A 16,939-nucleotide genomic window follows, 5' to 3' on the forward strand; every position below is an offset into this window, starting at 1 on the left:
TTGTTCCAGTGGAATTGCCCTCACTACTGAGCTTAACCACATACACAGCACTTTCCTCCCCAATGGCTACAGCGATCACAGTATCAAAAAAATAATCAACTCCTCCCCCATTCCCCGGCCTTCTCGTCAACAAGAGTTTAAAAATGCCATCACCATACCCTACATCCGTGGCACATCCGAAAAAATAGCCAAGATACTTAAAAAGTACAACCTACACACAGCATATAAGCCCCACTGCAAACTTGCTATCCTTATCCTTTCTACGAAAGATCAGCTCCCTCCTCTCTCTCTGCCTGGAGTTTACAAAGTACCCTGTTCCTGTAAGTTGGCGTACTTTGGACAGACAGGCAGATCAGCATCCATCTGTCTAGAGGAACACAAGTCTTACATCTTCAAACACAACTATGGTCATTCAGGCTTGGCTGACCATGTTTTGGACACCACCCACAGGATATCATGGAAGAAAACCACCATGCTCCACCACAGCAAATTCAAGAAAGAGAGACTTTTCTTAGAAGCAGCAGCAGCTCTCAAAAACCAACCAAATCTCAATAAATACGGTTGCATTAAGCTTCCGAAGATTTGGGAAACACTCATCACCAGAGTCCCCACCTTACATTCCAGGCCACCTACTACTGCCCTTAGAGGGCACTCTACCTAGATAGGACTTTAGTGTCACCCACGTGGTTGGGCTTAGTATTGTTTGTTATTTGTGTATATGTTACATTAATTATTTTTGTAATCCCCGTAGATGTCCTAGTGACTAGGACGAAATATAGGAAGTATTAAATTCTATTTTAATTCTTTTTGAGTGTTGTAAAAAATCCATTAAGCCTCCAACATGATATATGTATTATATAGATTCTATGTATAATTAAATTGTATGTATATGTATGTAATTTATTGGAGAGATAATAAAGTATTATTTGACATTGAAAAAAAAAAATTTTTAATTTTAAAGCTGGCCTGGTTGGCCAAGTGGTTAGCATATCTGCTCTCCAGTCAAAAGGCTGCAGGTTTGAATCCTGCCATTGGCATGGATGTTTGTGATTGTCTGTGGAAATGCTAGTGGTGGTGGTGGTGGGTGGTAGATGGCATTGGTATAGTAGTTGTAGTTGTTGGAGACAGAGAGTTGTAGAGTAGGTGCCTTCCCTCGATGAGTCTCTGGACTCCCTGGAGGTGTCACATAATAATAAATAATAATAATTGCAAACTTTTTAAAATTCAGGAAGCACAGATGAAATGTGGGGTATACAACTGGTGGGGGAGATCTTAGAGGAGGCAGACAAGAAGAGAGATCTGAGGGTGATGGTGGACAAAGTTTCAGGGACACATTTCTAAAATTTTGAGGAAACACAATGAATTACAGCAATGGTGTAGAGGACAGATGTATAGAATTAAGGATGCTCTCATTCCACCATATAAAGCTTTGATCAGGTCATATGTGGACTACTGTAGAGATTTAGTCACCTGGTTTTCAAAAGGATGAAGAGATATTGGAAAGGGTCTAGAGATGATTAACAAAGGTAGACGCTGGTCTCTGGAATGTTGAGTATGAGAACAGACTGAAGGAATGTAATTTGTAGAGTCTAGTGAGGAGGAGGAGGAAAGGGGGGGAGATTGAGACATATAAGCTGGTAAGGGGTTATTACCAGATCAATGCAGATAAGGTTTTTCATAGAATGGGGGGAGATAGGGGGACAAAGGCCACCCTGGAAGCTGTATAAGAAAGGCATGAGCATAAGGAAGGGAGGTGAGAAGTAGGTTTTTCTGGAATACAGAAAAACCATGAGTCTGGTGAGTGCAGAGGCAGTAAATACATTTAATGCTTGATACGATAAACTGTGTGCGACAGTAGCACCTCCCAAAATGAGTCGTTGAGTCTCATGGAGGTCTGATGATAATAATCAGAGGTTGATAAATATGCTTGCTTATGGTGGTGAGAATATTATTCATTTAATAATAATAATAAAGAAAAACTTCTGAAACAAAATCTTTTTAACTTTAAGAAAACACAGAAGAAAGAATATTCATTATATAAAGGGCCATTCATTCTAGTAACAAAATTAATGAGGAGTTAATAAATTGCATTTTCCATAAAATGAATGTTGTTTTTACTGTTCTTCCTATTCTTATTATTTATTAACTTTTTCTTCTTTGAATAGTCCTCGCACAATGAAAATCTTCATAAACCATGATAAAGTATGTACCACTAATCACTTTATGGAACTCCTGTTAACTTACCAGGATGTATCATTAAAAAAAAAGGAGGGGAGGGGCGTCTTGAGTGAGCACATTTCTGTTTAATTAATCAATCCCTGATGATGATAATAATTAACTCAGCATATTTCCTGGAAGAATTAACACTATAAACAAGTTGAAGGAGCTTCTATGAGCAGTCCATTATCTTCAAGTAGTTCTTGAAGATAATGGACTATTGCAAACTAATGTTTAGAATGTTTAGAAGGAAAAAACTGCTTTGTCAATCCTAAACCACTTTGGAGACTTACTACAATTACAACACTTTTGGCTATTTGGAAACACACAAGATCTATGAGTATATATCCCAAGTTTGAGTTTACTCAAAAAAATAAAATAAAAATAACAAACAGCACAGTGAATAAGATCTTCCTATGATGTTCATAAATGAATAATAAATAAATCTTGTAATGCTTTTTATTCCCAAAGATGTCAGTAGAGCTCTTTTAGCCTTAACTAAATTTTGGATGTCAACGTGTAGATGGTCTTCATCCTTAGTCAACTGATAGCTGAGCTCAAGGCTTCAGGTGCAAAAGCAGAGAAGGCAATTGCTGTTGTCTCATTGTCCAAATCCTGCAAGGTATTTGGAAATATAATTTCCAAAAAAATATAATTGTCTGAACTAGTGTGAATTCTATGGTTTATTTATTTTTTTTTTATATTTCTGGGGAGGAAAACCCTACTTCCCTTTGCCAAAGACTGACTATTCAGACTCTGGCTGAAGAAAGGCCTAGCCTGTGATCCTAGACAGTGACTAGGATCACACCCATGATCTTTCTTATTACTATTATTACGGGCAACTCCAGGGAGTCATTAGACTCATCGAGGGAAGCCCCAAATCATATTCATCACAACTATTTGACATTCATACAGTATCTATCATACCTCGCCTTAAACTCATTCACTGTCACAGCATCCACCACAGACTCAGGGAGCGCATTCCACTCATTCACTACTCTAAAAGTAAAGAACCCAGCTCTAACACCTTTACTAACCACACTTTTGCCCAGTTTCCATGGATGTCCCCTAGTCCTCCCACAACCAGCCCTGTTCTCAAAAATATCTTCTGAATTAATTTTATAGAAACCCTTCAGTAATTTGAATGTCTCAATCATATCTCCCCTTCTCCTACTATCAACCAATTTTTGCAACCCACAAATCCTCAACCTGTTCTCATACGGTTCATTCCACAGACCTGCTATCATCTTGGTCACTCGCCTCTGGATCCTCTCCACCTCCTCCATATCAAGAAGAAACCTAGGTGACCAAATCTGAGCACAGTAGTCTAGATGGGGTCTTATCAAGGCTCGATACAGAGGAACAATAACCTGCTTGTCTCTGCTTGTCAACGTATTCTTCAGCAACCAAGTGATTTGATGAGCTGTTTTGGTCACTTTTGCAATGTGTCCCCTAAATTTCAATTCCTTATCTACCAACACTCCTAAATCTCGTGCCTCAACAATTTCCTGGAGCAGGGTTCCACCAATGCAGTAAACTGCCGCCAATCTTTTCACCCCAAAATGCATAACCTTACATTTTGCCACATTAAACTGACATCCATTCTCCTTAGCCCAGACCTCTAATCTATCCAAATCATCCTGCAAAATTTTGATGTCATCTGCATTCACTATTGCCCTACCCAACTTCGCATCATCCGCAAACAAATGAACTGTTCCTCTCAGATCATTTCCTATATCATTTATCAACAAATTAAACAGCAGTGGTCCAAGAACAGATCCTTGTGGCACACCACTAGTCACAGGCCGTCTTGTGGACTCTACTCCCGAGTAAACCACTCTCTGATATCTCTCCGTCAACCACCCTCCTATCCATCTCACCAACCCTATGTCCATTCCCATATGCTGCAATTTACTGATTAGAATTCCATGTGGAATCCTGTCAAAGGCCTTGGCAAGGTCCAGTAGAATCACCGTAAACCCATTACCCTTATCCAGTTCAGCCGTCACTGTGTTATAATACGTGAGCAAGTTACTGAGGCATGACCTACCCTTCACAAAACCATGCTGTCCCCGATACAGTATCCCATTTTCTTCTATCCAATCTTGTATTTTCCTCTTGACTATTTTCTCTAAGACCTTGACAATGATTCCTGATATGCTAATCGGTCGGTAATTTACAACAGCAGTCTTGGAACCACCTTTATGCAGTGGAACTATTTTCCCATCTTTCCACCCGCTCGGGACTAACCCAGACCCGAGACTCAAATTAAACAAAATGGTCAAGGGTACTGACAATTCTTTAGCTGTTTCTTGTACAACACGAGCTGGTATACCATCCAATCCCACAGATGTATTGACATTGAGGTTATGCAATAGACTACTCACCTCCACTTCATTAACCACAATTCCTGTATAATCTACTGGTTTATTCGTTTCTGCAATGTCACCACCTGGATGATATATTTTTGCAAAGTGCTCACTCAGTAACTCAACTATCTCAACTGATTCAGTTACCTCCCTACCATCGGCATTTTTTAAAATCAATCTGCCATGTACATTTTTCCTTTTACTTGCTACATATCTAAAAAACTGTTTAGGATTCTCTTTAGCCTGCATGGCCAATGTTCTTTCGTAATCCTTTTTTGCTTTTCTTACCACACTCGTCACCCTTCTGGCCTGCGCTTTATACCGTTCATGTGCCTGCCGGTCACCCTTCTCCTTAAATTCCCTTCATAGTTGTTTCTTTTTTTGCAACTCAAGCTTAATGGTGTTATTCATCCATTTAACCCCTACTTGATTTATTATTCAGACTCTAGGTATACAGTCAGCCATTGCTTCATGCAAGCACTTCTTAACTACATCCCATGCACTATCAACTTCTAGTCCTTGCAGTTGTACATGCCATGGCACTGAGCCAATCAAACTCCTAAGCTTGTCATACTTTCCAGCCCGATAATTCCACATGTACCCTGTCTTAATTGAAAATTCTACACCTTGAGTCACCTCCCAAGTTAAGACCATATGATCACTCTCACCGATTGGTGGCAATGTGGTCATATTTGTTACAGCCAAATCCTCAGATGTAATTACTAGGTCAAGCACTCTCTGACCCTTAGTATTTTCCATTACATGCTGTCGCAGATAGTTATCCCTTAATAACCGCATAAAATCCAGTTCCTTCCTCCCGTGTGTCCTCTCCTCACTCCAATGAATGCGACCATAGTTGAAATCTCCCATAATAATCACCCTCCTTCCACCAATTTCTTCTATTTGCTTGTGCATACTGTCACCACCATCTTTTCCATCACCTGGCCTATAGCAGCACCCAATTGTATATTTAGTTCTGCTAGCCACAATCTCTCACCAAATGGCCTCAAATGTGCTCTTTTCTCTATCCTGCAATTCAACTTCTATTCTCCTTGGCTGTAGCTCATCAGCTATCATCAACAATACTCCTCCCCCCATTTTATTCTCTCTGTCATTCCTGTACACACTATACCCATCACATTCAATCCCACTAGTTATATCGTCTACAGTCAGCCATGTTTCACTAATACCTATAACCTGTGGTCTGGAAGTGCCAACCATGGCCAAAAACTCTTCCTTCTTGTTCCTAATACTCCTAGTATTAGTGTACATGAATTTAAGACCCCCATTAGCCCCAACCCTACCTTGATGCCTTATATTAACTATCCCACTCAGATTTGTTGTCCTTTTTTGGTCTGGCATATTATATTCATTCTTCTTACATTCAACTGCCTCCATAAGGCCTGTATCTCTACTCCGCCCCCCTAACAAATCTAGTTTCCCTGAATTTGCACATCCACTACATTCAGCAACACTTTCTCAAGTCTTCTTACACCGTAACCATTCGAATGCAAGCCATCCATCTTATATAGATCCTTTCGCCCATCAAACTCACTCCACACATCCACAAATTCCACACCACTCGTCATACATAACCCACGCATAAAGTCATTTGCAATTATAGCCCTCCTTTTAAACATTTCACTGTCATACCGCCGTGGCAAAAGACTAATCATTCTAACTCTCTCACTCTTTTCTTTTGCTACCTCAAACAATTCATTCAGGTCTTCTATCATTTCCATTTTATCTCCTTTCAAATCACTCGTACCTGCCACAACAATCATTTCTTTCATCCTTTCCTTTTGCTCTCTAATTAGACGCAGTTACGTCCTTTATGGTCGCACCAGGTTGGTACGATTTTGTCAAATCCTCTACTAACACACCTCGTACTAACGAGTCTCCATACAGCACTCTATCCTTCATTTTGTTCATGTTCACATTCATACGTCTATTTTTCCTGTCATACCTTTTATTATTGGTTGGTTCATTCAGTCTACTTTTGTTCATGCACTCTAGCTGCTCTTTTGCTCTTTCTATCGCACTATTCAACAACGCGATCTCACTCAATGCATCTATCTCATCTTTTTTGTTCTCTGAGAAACCATTTATACTATCATTCACACTTTCTACATTCACACTCTCACAATTTTCATGTACAACCTTGCCGTTTCTTGTCATAACTATTTCCTTCATTCTGAAGGTTGACAAAAATATCACACTCACGATCCGAAATACACTTCAATTCCGCATTCTCCCTACATTTTCTACACACATTCAATCCTTTATTATCATCTAACCACACTCCGACCGCACTCCGCAAAGCGTACATTTCACAGCTAGTACACTGACTCATTTCTTTTATGCTACCGTTCTTTGATAACAATGGTGAACCTTCATTACTGGCCGCCATTTTCCTTCGCACAGGTGCCATATTTGTCTGTAACGTGTTTTGTCAAATTATACATTATAACACACCAAAAATAGACGCACTAAAATACGCAAGGCAAACAAAACAAAACTACACAATATTAAGTAATTTGTATCGATAACTGAAAATGATACTTATCTTATCTAGAGCTTGCACAAACACTACACATTACGAATTCATCTAGCGGCGACTTCCCAACATAGATTATGTTATAAAACACTTTAGTACACTAACCACGCTAATAAAGCTCCAATAATATACCAAAATTAAACACTTAAGTCCATTAAATTGAATCCAAAACACCAATAAATCAACAAAAAACACAAATCTCTCAGGAGCTCTCCGATAGCATGTCCGTTCACCATGATCTTTCTTCTAACAGTTAAGCATTAAGGAAGCAAAACCCTTCACCTATAAAAGCAGTTGATATTCATCTTAAAGGAAGGGAGAGAAAAAAAGGGTCATTCATAGAAACTGTGCAAGAGTGTAGTTAAAAAGGGTGTTAGGACTAGATTTTTTGCTTGGAGATTGGCAAATGGGTGGAATGGGTTGCTTAAGATGGTTGTGAGTGCATCTTCAGTGAATAAGTTCAAGGAGGGGTAATGACATGCATTGTGTAATAAATGATTATAGTGGGTCTACTGTGATGAATATTTGACTCCATGAAAATGCCTGAGAAATACTGATAATAATAATGATTTCATCACAGATAACTGTGTTTCTATTTTCAGCTTCACCATTAATAAAAATTAGAAATTTAAGGAATAAGTGCAATAGTTGTAGAGTATTAAGTATTTGCATGACTTTTTTTTTTTCAATTATTTTATAATTGTATTACTTACTTTCAGAAATTCATTTGTTTAGAAATGTAAGCAATATTAATATATAAATATTTATTAATTTCTTTGATTTTGTGCAATGAAACAATAGCTGTCATGATTAAGCAGGTATATAAGCATGGGGGGGGGGAGAGTCCGTTGACTTCTTTCCAAGCAGTGTATATGCGAGGAGAGGAAGTCTGGAAAGTTCTGATAAACACCTAGGACAAAAATGATATTAAAGCAACTGATATAAGCAACTAGATAAGCATGAGTTTATTGGATTAATTTCTTGATACTAAAGGGAGTTACCTAATATGGCTGCACATTCTAAATGGCGTTCTGGAGAGCTGGGACCAGTAAATTTAAAAACAGCAGGTGCTGTAACCACTACAGAAAGACCATGTGGCTGCAAAGATAAAGTTCAAACACAATATATTTACAATGCATATCAATAAATTTAACTCATAACTTTCATTTATAATGTTTTCTCAAAGAAAGCATATTATCTATATCATATGTAGTAGACCTGCACTGAATGTGGAGAAAAGGGAAAGGGGAGGATTACATTTCTGAATGTACTGGATTAGCTAAAACTCCATTCAGCAAATGGAGTCTTAGCTAATGAAGTGAAGTAAAAAATTTATAAAGTAATAAACAGATTTTCAGAACTAGATGGGGAATGGAAGGCACTCGCTAATATGAATATTTCATTAATAAATCCTAAATCACATCTACAGTTGCCTAAGAACCAAAAAAAAAAAAACAGCTAAATTTGCACTACTGTTCCAAGTATTACTTCTTGCATGAACAACTGTTTACCCTCTAAAAAACCCAGATCTTATCAATTATGGAATACTATTACTATGAAACCATTTTTTCAATATTTTTTAAGGTAGTACCAAATAGAAGAGTCTGCTTGATTTAAAATACTAATACAGATATGTATATATGTATATAGACAGATATATATAGATGGATGGTAAAAGGTCGGGAAAAAAAGAAGAATGCCATCAATCGATTTGAAAAACCTGCAGATTGCACTTTTTAGGAAATAAATTATTTCCAAAAAATAAATTATTCTAAATAACTACAATAGATAGAAAAAATAATTTGTTTTGTAAGTTTGCAGCTGAATTATGAAAGAGTGATTGCTGAATGTATCTTAACAGATTTAGAGGAAAGTGGAGGAATTAGTAATAGCTTATCTGATAGAAATATCTAAGAAAAACGCATGTAGTAAAAAGGAACAGAAGTCTGTGTTAAGAATCAACTTAATTACTAAATCTAAACTAATTCTAAACTAAATCAAGTAGTCTAAAGTTTAGCTGTGAAGTAACACATAAGTCCTCTTATGAAGTGAGAGTAGCAAAATTCATACTAGTAATCATTTACTAGTTGAGAGGGTTCAGGTAATGCACTGGTTGTTAATGGATTTCTCTATTATTTTAAAAAGGATTAAAGTGAGTAATGGGATGGCAAAATTTGTTTCTCTTCATCAGAAGAGTTTTTGAATATGTACTAATTTTCCAAGTTACAGGATAAACATCACTAGAAGAAAATGTAACACAAGCAAAAAGTAAACTCAAAAGCACAAATCTTCAAAAAATTTTGGAAATGCCATATAAATTTGATCCCCCATTCCAGACTGGTCAGGATTCTTCTGATCTCCTTTCTGTGTAGGATCAGATACTTTGAAGTTTTAGAATAGTTGGAGAATGCTTACTATGTTCACTTCAATCATCAGTTGCAGTTAAACTTTGAAATCACTATGTTAATTCCTTCTCTTTTTTCTTCATTTAATAGTAGAACACACACTAAACACAATGGAGATATGGCATAATAAAGTATTCAACCTATAGGTATTCAACTTCATATGCTGCTTTTATGACAAAGAATAGCTGAAAACTGGTTCTAAAGATGCCTAAAAACTGTTTCTGACAAAGAATAGAAATAATTATTAGATATAGTACAAAACTACAGCATTTTTATATGGAGATAGGAATTACACAAAACAGACATGACGTGTTACTTTATCATACTCACAATAATAGGATGATCAGTCTCATAATCTTTAGCTCTGTAATTCTTAACTTGTCCAGAAATAGGATATGACATTCCATGGCTGAAATGAAACATCATTATAACTGTCAATAAGACACCATTGTGTGCATGCAAACAATGTTGTCTTATTATATGTGCAATATTATAAAAAATTTTATATATAAAAAGAAAACCAAATATACTTGAGGAAGAAAGTTGGCTGCAATTTAGATGCAGGCTACTTAACTGATATTTTTAATAATCTGTGGTTTGCTGCTGTTATGATACTGTTCAAATTTCAGAGAGGAAATTATATTCTCAACAGTTAAAACACTATATTATTCAAATAGAGGCTTCTGAATTGCAGCCAACCTCTTGCTTTCTTAATATGTGGTTTACCTTTCCCAATGTATGAGATGTTTTTATTATTGTATTTACATAACACCTCTAAGGACTCGATATGGGAAGGCACCCTATGTCACCTACACACTACTCCATCTACCACTTGGCCAATTCACTATGCCGTATACCATCTATTAATTGTATTTTTGTTTGTTAATTGTGGTTGTTCTCTAGCTTTGTCTATATGTAGAATAAAAAAAAACTGTGTTTCTGGAAGGGGGGAAAACCCTGCTACCTCTATATGAGATTGGTTAATTCACCTTCAATAGGAAAAATCCATATAAAAAATTCCCCTCATCATGACAAGTATCTCCAAAATACATCCATGCTCTGTCTTGAACTTTTCTGGTTGCTTATTTGGATGACTGTCTCAGGATTAAATTTTGTAAGGTGTGAAAAGGTATTCCAGTCACCAGGTCAATTTTCCAGCTGGGCATCCATGAAGGAGAACATGGTCTTGAGAGAGGATATATATAATGGAAAATAAAATAATGATTGCTTCCATATATGGTTTTGTCAACATCACACCTAAATAGTGGAAAATTGGCAATACAGCAGATTGTAAGATCTACTGCAAAATATAAGTGAGTAGGCATATTAAAGAAAGTACTGTTCTCATTGACACTCCATCAGCCACTCTTTAATCCAAATCACCAGATTCACATCCATCCCCATTTGCTCCAATTTATGCAATAGCGTTCTATGTGGAATCTTGTCAAATGCTTTTGCAAAATCGAGCAATATTACTGAGTGATATTGCTAGATTTTATTCATTTCCATTGCCGCTTGATCATAAAAAAAGAAAACAATCACTAATGCAAGCAATACTCTTCACAATACCATATTGCCCCTATATTATATTCCTATCCACCTAGTTCTGAATTCTGTCTTTTACCGATTTCTTCAGTACCTTAACTACCATTCCTAAGATGAAGATTGGTCTGCAGTTTACTACTTCTGTCTTGGAACCCCATTTACAGTGAGACTATTTTGTCCTCTTTTTACCCCACTGAGGTTTAAATTAAACAGTTTGGTTAAAGGAGCTGATAATTCCCTTGCCCATTCTCATAATACATGAGATGATATGCCATCTAATCCCATGGCTGTGTTTGCATTGAGGTTCTGCAATATTCTAAGTATCTCCATTTCTTCAACCTATATTCTCCCAACAATTAATGTCGCATCCAGCATTGCAACATAACCACCTAGATGGTAAATCCTTACAAAATGACCACTCAGTAATACTTCAACTATTTTGCTTCTGTTACGTCCCCACCATCAGCACTTTTTAGCATCATCCTTCCATACTTATTCCTCTTTTACTTTCCACATAGCAAAAGAATTATTTAGGATTTCTTTTGGTTTCATCAGCTAGCTTTTTCTCATTATTAGCTTTGGCTTTCCTTACCATACAGATCACCTTCTTGTCTATGCCTTATATTTTGCTCATGGGCATGCTGATGACCTTTTTACTTACAATTATAATAATGGAATTAACTCGTAAAATATTCTTTATTATAGAATTTTCGCCTGAGTATCACAGGCATTATCAGTACAAGTACAAAGGCTAATTAAAACAATAACTGACTTATTCACATAGTGCCACCTAAGTAGCTAAAGTAAGATAACTAAAATGATAATAATTAACTTTAATTGCTCCGAATAAGGTACCCATAATAGATTTCTTTCATAGCATAGACAGAGGTATTCGAACCTTACCCCAAAAAAACAGCTAACAGGACAAGATTTGGATGTACAAAAATTCTTTTTAATGCCAAACTTCCTCGGCCGAATCTGTCTTACTCTGAACTAAAAGCACTGAAATCGCTGAAATATGATGAGAACCTAATTATTATGAAAGCCGACAAAGGGAAGGCTGTAGTTATTCAAGACAGAAGAGAATACGAGAGAAATATGTAACTGTTACTCTGCGACTATTCAACTTACAGGCTCCTCACATTCGGATCCTACCGGTAGTCAAATAAAAAGACTTAATGCTCTTATAGATAATGTATCGAAATGGGATGAAGATAAAAAGAAAACACTAAAAACCTCCTTCAGGCACCCACCTAGGTTATATGGTCTTCCAAAAGTACATAAGTCGGAATTCCACTAAGACCTATTGTAGACTGTATAGGATGTCCCACTTACAAAATTTCAAAATCTCCGTCAAATTTACTCACTTCTTCAACTAGAAGTACTGCTACGTATATAAAAAATTCTTTGGATTTCAGAAATAAAATTTTGAACCTTCATATAGACGATTCGGATATTATGATTAGTCTAGATGTTGTTTCTCTATTTACGAATGTTCTATTAGCAGACAGCATTGAATTACTACACCAAGAATTTCCTCCAGACATAGTCAAATTATTTGAATTTGTTAATAAAGTCTGGTTATTTTTCCTTCAAAAACCAGTTATACCAACACAAATCGAAGGAACAGCAATTGGTAACCCTATAGCTCCTGTTATTGCCAACTTCTTCATGGAACACTTTGAACAATGCATTTTTGACAACATTTCACCTAGACCTGACCATTGGTTCAGATATGTGGAAGACATTTTTGCCATATGGAAGAGCACTTCTGAAGAATTACAAAAGTTTCTTTCAAAAATAAATGCACTTCATCCAAGGATCCAGTTCACCCTAGAAGTAGAAGTAAATAAACAGTTAGCCTTTTTTAATCTCTTAATTCTTTGCCAACCAGATGGTAACCTACAATTCACAGTCTATAGGAAGGAGATGCATACAGGACATTACATCCATGCTGAGTCACATCACCATCCAAGTCAAAAGCAAGATACTATAAAAATACTGGTTCAGGGACACCCCCCACCCTCCTTTTGTTCTTCAGAAGAACTATTACAGAAAGAGTTGCAATATATCAATTCCCCCCTTATCCAATGGATATAAGAATTCCTTCATAAAAAGAGCATTGATTAGTCATGTTTCAACATCCTCTTCAATAACAGAAGAAATAACACATATAACTTTCCCCGATGTGCATGGCGTTAGCGAATGCACTAAATATTTGTGTTGCCTTTCAACCCATCAGAAAAATCTCCACATTCCTCTCGTCTTCAAAGAACAAGCTCCCGCATCTCAGCTATCCAGGTGTCTACCAGATTCCCTGCTCTGGTGGGTTATCATATTTTGGACAAACAGGAATATCTGCACTTATCCAGTTAGAAGAACACAAGTCACATATTCAGTACCTTGAACCTGAACAGTTGGGACTTGCAGAGCATGCCATCAGCACCAGACATAGAGTTCAGTGAAACAATACAAAAGTCATTCACAAAAGTCGGTTCCTCATGGAACGGCTTTACAAAGAAACATGTGAAATGTTACTTCACTCCCCTAACTTAAACAGATCTGATGGTTTATGTCTATCCCCATTGTGGGAAATAGTACTCAATAAATCAGCTAATCTTTCCTAACTTTTATAATTGTATACACATATATGGTTTTTTTTTAAATAAGTTTAGGAAATTACAGTTAATTGTTATCATTTTAGTTATCTTACTTTGCTACTTGTATTTTGGAATTGAAATTGGAAGTGATCACTATATAGCAGGATAAAATAGAATTTCATATTAAAAAGAATAACATGTTAAAAAGTTTTAAAGCGAACAAAAGTTTAACAGCTCTCAGACGTGAACTATAGACTAAAATACACAAAGATTATTGAAGAAAAAATGAAAGAGTTTGAGAACAGGAACCAAACCTTGGAGATTCAGTGGCAAGCCTTCAAGAAAACCCTGATTGATTCAGCTAGAGAGGCATGTGGTGAAGTTGGATAGAAAAATTAGAACTCCATTGTGGACACAGAAAGTTAAAGAGGCAGTGAAGGAAAAGAAGAACGCATATCAAAAGTTCCTGGCAAATAAGTCAGCTTGTGCTCTTAGAGAATATAGAGACAAATGCAAGAATGCTCAACACTGTGCAAAAGTCATGGGAAGACTTTAGCAAGAATATAGAAAATAAATATCAATAAGGTGGCAAAATATTCTAGAAGCTGTTGAAGAAGCTTAGGAATGGAGGAAAGAGTGCTGTAAAAGGAGTTAGAGAGGATAAAAGTGCATGAAAATGGAAGAAAAAGATATCCTTGAAGTATGGAGTAATTACTTTGAAAAACTGCTAAATGAAACAAGCAGTGATGACAGCACAGTGGTAAAAAACACTGACCAGGCATACAGTCAGGAATACATATCCATACTTGAAGTAGAAAAAGCCATCAACGGCTTGAAATGTGGAAAGACAGCAGGAGTAGATGATATATTCGACCAGAGATGCTGAAGTATGGTGCTATAAAAGTTTTACAGTGGCTGCGCTGCATAATTCAGAAGGACGAATTCCTGATGATTGGAATAGAACTCTCATAGCCCATATATAAAAAGGGAAATAAAGCTGAAAGTGAGAATTACAGAGGTATTTCTCTAGTGAGTGTTCCTGGTAAGATTTATGCAAGTATACTTGAGAAACGGTTGAGAAGAATTGTGGAAGAAAAGCTTGGTGAAGAACAAGCTGGTTTCAGACCAAATAGAGGCTGTCAGGATCAGATCTTCACTTTACGACAAATAGTTGAGAAATCATGGGAATATAACAAAGATCTGTATTTAAGTTTTGTCGATCTGGAAAAGGCATATGACAAGGTGCCAAGAGAGAGAGAGAAGTTATTCAATAAGCTACAGTTATATGGTGTCAATGGAGCATTATATCAAGCAATACTTAGTCTTTATTTGAGTTGTAAGTCAGCAGTTAGAATTGAAGGAAGTACAGGAAGATGGTTTAATGTTAAATTTGGTGTCAGACAAGGATGTACATTATCTCCTCTGTTATTCATTATCTATATGGATAACATTATGAAGGAAAGTGGTATTAAACACGATATCAAAATTATAGATGTTAATTTCAGCTCTTTGCTTTATGCAGACGATGTTATACTTCTCTATATACTTCATTATACTTTTAATAAATCCACTACAAGTCTGCAAGATTCCCTGACTAAATTGAATAACTGTTGTAATAGATACGAGGTGGTATCAAAAAGTTTCGAGACTAGCTCTGTTTACGAGAAATTACTTTATTTATCTAAGTTTATACACTATCTCCTTCAAAATGGTCCCCTTGCATAGCAATAAAGTGCTCCCAGCATTCCTGCCACTTTTGAAATGTGTCCTGAAAGTCTTCTCTTCGAAGCATGTCAAACACCTTCTTTGATTCGCGCTGGATCTCCACAATGTGTCAAAATTGCGTCCTTTGAGCTGGATCTTCATCTTCGGGAAATGGGTGAAGTCCGCAGGATCCAAATCTGGTGAGTAGGGTAGGTGTGGAAGAGAGATCATGTTGTTTCTGGTGAAAACTCGTGTGAGGAGAGCTCGGTGACAGGGTGCACTGTCGTTGTGGAGCATCCAGTTTTTTGCGTGCCACAGATCCAGTCACTCTCGCCAAATGCCCTCCCTCAGATGCCTTAAAACCTGGCAATAGAACTCATAACTGACGGTTTGATCCCTGGGGACGAATTCACGATACACAATGCCATGAATGTCGAAAAGATGATGAAAATGCACTTGGTCGAGCTGCAGACCTGCCTCGCCTTTTTCGGTCGTGAAGATGATTGGCTCCTCCACTGTGAAGACTGTTGCTTCATCTTAGGGTCAAGTATACACCCTAAGATGAAGTACACCCACGTTTCGTCACCGGTAATGATTCTTGACATGAAGGACGGGTCATCCATGGCACACTGATTGAGTTCTTAGCAGAGTTTGACGTGGTGTTCCTTCTGCTCCTGGGTCAGCAACCTGGGGATGAACTTGGCAGCAACACGGCGCATGTTCAAATTACACGTGAGGATTGCCTGGACTGTTCCGTATGACACACCGACAATGGCAAAAATGTTGTCGAGTGTTCTCCGACGACCCTCATGCACAAGTAGCCGAATGGTTTTGACATTTTCTGGGGTTGAGCTCGCTGAAGGGTTTCCTGATCTCTCGTCATCTTCCAGTGATGTTCTTCCACTCTTGAAGTGCACGTAACAATCAAAACACCTTGAACGACTCATTTCAGCATTGCCGTAAACTCGACGAATCATGTCAAATGTCTCTGTGGCAGGTTTGCCTAATTTCAATCAGAATTTCACGTTCACTCTTTGTTCTAACTTGCTGTCCGTGATGAAATCACAGACGTGGTAATGCATGTGGTCAGAATAGCACCAGTTGCACAGCTCGCAATGTACACAGGACGATGTCTTTTGGCACACTGACTTATGAAGGTCGGTGCTCCCTGTGACTGTGCGTGCAGCCTTGTGCTGCCATCTGTTGGTGTGTTACAAAACTAGTCGCGAAACTTTTTGATACCACCTCGTATGGTATGAAGGTCAGCAATAAAAAGACAAAGACAATGAAAATAGGCAGAATCGTAGAAAATGTCAACTGCATTGTGAACAGAGAACTGGAACAAGTAAAACGTTTCAGCTGCTTAGGTATGATTTTTAGTGAAGATGGTAAATTAAATATGGAACTAGACAACAGGATCAACAAAGTTGATATGGTAGGAAGTCAACTGAATACATTTATATGGAAGAATAGAGAAATTAGTCAAAACACTAAATTAGCTGTATATAAGACAGTGTTCAAACCAGTTTTAACTTATGGATA

General features: G+C 37.2%; 1 protein-coding gene across 1 annotated transcript in view; it reads right to left on the reverse strand.

The window, feature by feature from the left end:
• T3dh (Type III alcohol dehydrogenase) overlaps window positions 1-16,939 on the reverse strand; it is a 238,174-nt gene that overhangs the window by 21,691 nt on the left and 199,544 nt on the right. The window contains exons 11-12 of the mRNA XM_090411620.1: window positions 9,879-9,957; window positions 8,145-8,241 (exon numbers count right to left, since the gene is read on the reverse strand). Coding sequence (XP_090267746.1) covers window positions 8,145-8,241; window positions 9,879-9,957 — 176 coding nt within the window. The remainder of the gene's footprint in view (window positions 1-8,144; window positions 8,242-9,878; window positions 9,958-16,939) is intronic.

Source organism: Typopeltis vanoorti, chromosome 21 (assembly GCF_054136105.1).
Source record: "Typopeltis vanoorti isolate ZY-2024b chromosome 21, IOZ_Tvanoo_1.0, whole genome shotgun sequence".
Classification (NCBI taxonomy): domain Eukaryota; kingdom Metazoa; phylum Arthropoda; class Arachnida; order Uropygi; family Thelyphonidae; genus Typopeltis; species Typopeltis vanoorti.